The sequence below is a fragment of the Apium graveolens genome, chromosome 1 (genome assembly GCF_009905375.1).
Source record: "Apium graveolens cultivar Ventura chromosome 1, ASM990537v1, whole genome shotgun sequence".
Lineage (NCBI taxonomy): Eukaryota > Viridiplantae > Streptophyta > Magnoliopsida > Apiales > Apiaceae > Apium > Apium graveolens.
The window spans coordinates 204,518,133-204,525,415 of NC_133647.1; the positions used below are offsets into that span (position 1 = coordinate 204,518,133).

The following is a 7,283-nucleotide window of genomic DNA, read 5'->3' on the forward strand; positions in this document are numbered from 1 at the left end:
AAATATGCTCAGGGCGCGTCCTGAAAACTCACTCAGATTATTGAGGATGTGAGGGCGCGTTCGTTGAAACTAAACTCTCGACATACTAGGAAGATCATTGTACTTCATTCGCTTCTGTATAAATCATGTATGTAATATCGAGGAAGATCACATGGGTATTTCAATAAAGGCGCGCCTTGAGAGAGATAGCCTTGGAGAGTTTACTTATAACTGTTGAGGATATAACATTATATCCTTAGATGAAGGAGCTCATTCATGTCCTGGGGCCTCACCTTGACAATTAAGGGGCGCGTCCTAGGATTCATGGTACCTCTACTCTGATAGATTCTTTTCTCTTGAAGTTCCAATATTAAGATTCTCCTTGTGGTCAATAAAGTTCACCTCACCATCAATATTTTTTTTTGAGGGCGCGCCTTAAGGAAAGGGCGCGTCTTGAAAGATGAGGAATTAGTTCCAGTCGAGCCATTCTTCAAGTAGTGACTATAACTCATCTGATTATCATGACATCTTCATTGAAAACTTCCATAGACTTTTTCTTCTGAGGGCGCGCCCTGGGAGAGCAAATCTCCACTGAATGTTTCACATGCAGAGGGCGCGCCTTAATATATTGTGACGCAGCACTTGGTAACTCATGAGATTTTTTCCTGATAAGATTTCCTACCTACAATAAACACAATTAATATGGAACTTGAAATGTTACCTGGAGGACGCGTCCTAGAGGGACGGACGTGTCCAGTCGGTGAATTTTCCTGAAATTTGCTGAAAGTCATATGGGCCCCAAATATTTTAATCAAGGCGCGTTCTAAGAGTTTGTGAGGGATTTTCTCCATGCCAAATCTCTTTCCCAATCCTCTTCCTGCACAAGTCCCAAAAACAAGTAATGGAAAATACAACGAAACTAGTTGAGTGTTACCTTGATGGATCTTGTTAAAGGCGATGACTAGCTCATGATAGTAATGCCTTCTTCTTGGAGTGTTCTCCTCCCGATCGTCCTCAGATTTGCGCCTGATTAAGTCTTCTAAACTGAATAGTGTTCTCAAATCTTCTAAATCAAATAGAATTGTTCAGTCTTCTCGTTGGAGTAGGATTCTCCAATCTTCTAAATGGAATAGGATTCTCCAATCTTCTAATTAGAACATGATTCTCCCATCTTCTAGATAGAATAGAATTCTTCAATCTTCTAAATAGAATAGGATTCTTCAATCTTCTATACCAAATAGGTTTCTCCCAATCTTCTTAATGGAATGGGTTTCTTGCAATCTTCTAAGACAAATAGGATTTTTTGGTAAAAATTCGTAGCTGCTGTTTTCCTCTGTTTCCGGGATGCTCAACTTGGATTGTCCTATCCATATCATCTCTGAATTAAAGAGAATTCAATAAGCTTCGCGTAGGCTGTAAGATCGTTCAAATCTGACTTACGGAACTCGAGATACGGCCCAAACAGTGTAAGCAAATCGCTTAACCCACCTAATCCGAATTTTTCATCCAATTTTGCTCCTTTGTGGCCATGGTTGTAAACTTCAACCCTCATGGCTGGAAATCATCATCCATGGATCTCCCTCGTGGCCGTGGATACTACATTCAAATCTCTTTCGACCCCCCTGGCCAAAAATATTTATTTTACGGATCTCCTTCGTGGCCGTTGTATGCAACTCCTCCGTGGCTATCCTTCAATTCTTGCGTCAAAGAACCTTCATCGTGACGAGACATCTCTTCCTCCTGAGATTATGATCTTGATGAGCACCCCTCCTTCTAGCGCCAATTTGTTGACGGAGGAATTTGGTATCAACAAAGTTTGAGGTTCTTCGCCGGAATCAAGATCTACGATGGTGGTTCCTCGCCTGAAAAGTGAGCGGAGTGTGGTGGTTGTGATAAATTGGGGGCTGAGATTGCTTAGGGTTGGTGGTGGCTCCTTATGGCTCTCGCTTCCGACCCCTCACAATTTGCCTACGTATCCCTATTTATAGGGAATCAAGCCCACGTAGTTCTTGGGGAATAAGAAATCTAATGGACTTAGACTTCTTATTCCCAGGCCCGGTCCAGAATCCATCTTCCGCTAGCTTTAGGAATATCCAACTATGAGGCCCAACCGCGAAGGCCCAAGGCTCGTTTGTAATCGCAGGACTTCACGGATAATGCATCTCCCTGCGCAAGGATAACATTCCGCTACAGCTATCTCCCTTGAATTACGAACGCAGGTATAGCCAAAGTTCACCCCAAATGCCAGACGCGTCCCTGTCCCCCGAATGAGGATAACCCACCAGATAGCAGGACAGGTGATCCCAAGCTCTTGGGTGCAAAGTGTAGGATGACTCCAAAGTTCTCCAATGAGGACACCCATTGAATACAAGAACATAGTTCCCAAAGCACACACCAAAGTTAACCCCGCATCCCCAACGAGGACACCCGTTGAATACAGGAGGAGGCCTTCAATCATCAGGCATACCCCTGGAGGTCTTCAAGCTTTTCACGGACATCCCCCTCCTTGACCGTCTCAAGGAGGGAATTCTTCAAAGAGTACCTGCAACAAATATGTTAGTGAAAATAATCCTCCATTGCTCCTTCCACGCTTGTCTTGCTTTAAACTTACTCTTGATCATGCATTCTTCACACATAGGTCGTCCTGAACGATTGGGCGCGTCCTGATGCTACGAACTCCACATATTGCTATATCTTTCAAGTATCTTTATTTGCTTTGTCTTGAATGAGAACAAGCTCAACATCCCAAAGTGTGCATCTCCAGGAGGCAGGACGCGTCCTCCCCTTGTAAAATACACATATTCTCCTTGCTTGGCAACCTTATTACCTGTACAGCTCATCCCATTATTTTTACTTATCAGGGCGCGTCCTGCGCCTTGGGCGCGTTCTGCGTCTTGGGCGCGTCCTCCTCCTTTCAATATCTTCCTGCTCATCTCTTTACATGACAACCCAAAGTACAGCCTACACAATCATGGACGCATCCTACATATACAGGGCGCGTCTTCGCTTCATACAATGTAGACCAAAACCTAATTATTCATCTTCTTGCCCCAATTCAATTCCAATTGACCCGTATTTGACCCGAGATGATCCAATACCAAATTTTGGCTATAACATGAGAGTTCAAGAATCTCTCATACTATACCAATACCAAGGCTTCTGGTATCCTCGTGTGTTTGTGCAGGGCATAGTAAATTGTCAAAAACAATATGAAGCTGGCGAAAATGATATCTTCCTTGTTACTGCCCCTAAATCAGGCACCACATGGTTCAGTTCTATCCTCTATGCATTAATGAACCGTGAAGCCCACCCTCCACAAGATACTCACCATCCTTTGCTTAACAAAGCTCCCGGTGATCTCGTTCCTTTAATCGAATTGCTCGACCCCTCTAAGTATGACTTAGTTTGCAACTCTTCAGGCAGCAGCACTAGGATCTTTGCAAGTCACATTCCATTAGCTAGCCTACCGAAATCCATAACTGACAACGCTACCTCATCAAACTGCAAAGTAGTTTACGTGTGCAGAGACATAAAAGACATCTTTGTTTCATTATTTCACTTTCTGAACAAAGGTAAATATCTACGTTCTCCCATTTCTTTCGAACACACGTTCGATTTGTACTGCAAGGGATATTTGGGACCTGGACCAGTTTGGGATCAAATCTTAGGATACTGGAAAGAGAGTTTGGAAAACCCCCAGAAGGTTCTGTTCATGAAGTATGAAGACATGAAAAATTAGCCTCAACTTCAGCTGAGCCTGCTTGCCCAATTTCTTGGGAAACCCTTCTCTCTAGAGGAAGAAAAGTCAGGTTTGGTTGATCAAATCATAAATCTGTGTAGTTTTGACAATATGAGCAAATTAGCAGTCAATAACACCCAAGATAATAATAAATTTTTCGGTACTGGTATCGTTGGAGATGCCAAAAATTATTTAAACGCGGATATGATTTCAAGGTTGGATCAGATTACCGAGGAAAAGTTTCGTGGTTCGGGTTTATCTCTCTGAAATCGATCGAGTCGCTGCCGTCTTTTTAGTTGTCCAGTACTACTGCCGTCTTGTTTGTAACTATTGTGTAATTTTCATTTGATTATAAAGACTTTTATTTATGGAAACAGTGAAGCAACATATATACACTAATCACAATGAAGCACTATATCAGCACTGTGATCATATAAATACCCATATAAATACCCAATTAATTTCGCAATTAATTTCGTTACTCTCTGGATAATACGGTATTAATAAAATGGAGTTGAAATGAGGGTAATGTGACATAACAAACGGTTGAGAAGATATATAAATGGCATTTGTCAACCATTAAAGATGGAAACAATACCACCAAAATGCAGTTGATATTTGATTATTGGCTATAAGCCGCTCTTTTATTTTAATGGGGAATATTTTATACTATAATAAAATTTTATTTTTTTTCTTTTCTTTATAATCATAAAATCAAGAGTTGTGGTATGGTATGAAGAGTTATGGTTTGATACATGATATGTTGATGAAAAGTCGATAATGATGTCTAACATATGTTGAGTTTAAAATATGTATTCCGATCATCGTTTCTTCTTATCTATGTATCTATGTAGGTTTACTCACATATAAATTTTTTTCTTTTTATTTCCATATTATCTACTTCTTTTTTCTTTTTCTTTTTTATCGTAGTCAACCCGTATCCGCTATCTTTCGGGTGCGCACTTGGTAAACCCTACACTACAACAAAATAAGGCTAAATTCAACTGCATAAATTCAACTGGACTAAATTCGATCAATTTCAGTTGTTTAATTGTGCATGGCTAACTACAACCGCCAGCGATCGAATTTAAATCTGGTTGAAATTGTGCGGTTGAATTTAGTAATAAATGCGACCTATTTTTTTGTGCGGTTGAATTTGATTCCACTAAAAATGGACGGAATTTTCCCTCCTACTGAATTATTTTACGCTCGTAAATTCAATCGCTAGCGGTCGAGTTTAGCCTTACCAAATGGCGGGATATTTGCCCGTTTTTCTTGTTTGAATATTGCTGAAATGGCAAAAAAGAAACAGCCAAATGCAAAAAAAAAAAAATGATTTCAGTCGAAATCGGTTGAAATAACTAAAGTGATTGCAAACGGTTGTATTTAGTGAACAAAAAAACATAAAAAATACTTAAAAGCTTAAAGAGGATTATATACAAGGATAAATTTCATCACATATACATTATACATCATGAGAGAATTTCATTTTTTTGTGTTTGATAATATTCTAATATATATTTAATTTTTTCTAATTTTTTACATATCACTAATATATATATGTATCTTAACATCTGTACGGTTTCATAAATATTTTTTTAGAAAATTAAACATTCTCATTAGACTAAACACTAATAAGAAGTAGTCAAACTACACGTTGACTAGTTAAAATAGCAAACCAAATAAATTTATTTTTTTCTGAATTTTTTGTCATATCACTAATATATATATGGATTTTGATATCTGTATGGTGGGATAATTCATAAATATTTCGAAAAAAATCAAAACATAGATATGGGATTTAACACTAGTAAATAGTACTTGTCAAACAAGTGGTTGACCGTTAACATAGCAACCCAAATACTTGTTTTCTAAATTTTTTTTCAAATCACTAATATATATGGATCTTAACCTCTGTACAGTTGGATCATTCATAAATATTTTAAAAAAACTCAAAACATCAACACGAGACTAAACACTAGTAAGAAGTACTAGTCAAACCACACGTTGACAGTAAAAATAACAAACCAAATAAATTTGTTTTTTATGAAAATTTTATCATATCACAAATATATATGAATATTGACATCCGTACGGTTGGATCACCCATAAATATTTTTTTAAAAAAATTGAAACATCCAAATGAGAATAAACACTAACAAGAATTAGTAGTCAAACCACTTGCTGACTAGTTAAAACAACAAATTAAATAAATATATTTTTTCTGAAATTTTTGTCATAAATCACTAAAATATATGGATTTTGACATACATACGGTTTGATCATTTATAATATTTTAAAAAACCAAAAACATAGATATGAGACTTAACACTAGTAAGTAATATTTGTCAAACAAGTGGTTGACTCCTAAAATAGCAAACCAAATATTATGTTTTCTAAAATTTTCGTCAAATCATTAATATATATGGATCTTAACATCGGTACGGTTGGATCATTCATAAATATTTTTAAAAAATCAAAACATCAACATGAGACTAAACACTAGTGAGAAGTACTAGTCAAACCACTCGTTGACGGTAAAAATAGCAAACCAAAAAAATATATTTTATTATGAAAATCTTGTCATATCACTAATAGATACGGATCTTAACATCCGTACGGTTGGATCACCCATAAATATTTTAGAAAAATCGAAACATAGATATGGGACTTAACACTAGTAAATAGTACAAGTGAAATCACTCGTTGACAGTGAAAATAGAAAAACAAATAAATTTATGTTATTATTAAAATTTTGTCAAATCACTTATATATATGAATCTTAATTTCCGTACAGTTGGATCATTCATATATATTTTTTAAAAAATTGAAACATCTACATGGCACTAAACACAAGTAAGAAGTACTATCAAACCACTCGTTGACAGTAAAAATAGCAAACTAAATTAATTTATTTTTTTATGAAAATTTTATCATATCACTAATATATATATCTTGACATCCGCATGGTTGTATCATCCATAAATATTTCAAAATATCAAAACATATATACGAGACTTAACACTAATAAGTAGTACTAGTCAAACCACTGGTTGATTGTTAAAATGGAAAACCAATTAATTTATTTTTTTCTGAATTTTTTTTTAAATCACTAATATATATGGATATTGACATCCGTACAGTAGTATTGTTCATAAATATTTTTAAAAAAATCGAAACATCAACATGGGACTAAACACTAGTAAGAAGTACAAGTCAAACCACTCGTTGATAGTAAATATAACAAACCTAATAAATATATTGTTTATAAAATTTTTGCATATCACTAATATATATGGATCTTGACATCCGTATGCTTGGATCATTTATAATTATTTTTAAAAAAAATCATAACATTCCACTCGTTGACTGTCAAAATAACAAACCAAATAAATTTATTTTTTTATTCAAATTTTGTCATATCACTAGGCTATATGAATCTTGACATCCGTACGGTTGGATCATCCATATATATTTTTAAAAATTGAAACATAAATATGGTACCTAACACTAGTAAGTAGTATTAGTCAAACCACTAGTTGTCTGTTAAAATAACAAACCAAAT

At 35.9% G+C, this 7,283-nt stretch overlaps 1 protein-coding gene across 1 annotated transcript; it reads left to right on the forward strand.

Moving 5' to 3' along the window:
• Positions 1-2,950: 2,950 nt before the first annotated feature.
• On the forward strand, positions 2,951-3,718 carry LOC141718108 (cytosolic sulfotransferase 13-like). The gene has a single exon (XM_074520478.1). The coding sequence runs from the start codon at positions 2,951-2,953 to the stop codon at positions 3,716-3,718; it is 768 nt and encodes a 255-aa protein (XP_074376579.1).
• Positions 3,719-7,283: the final 3,565 nt, after the last annotated feature.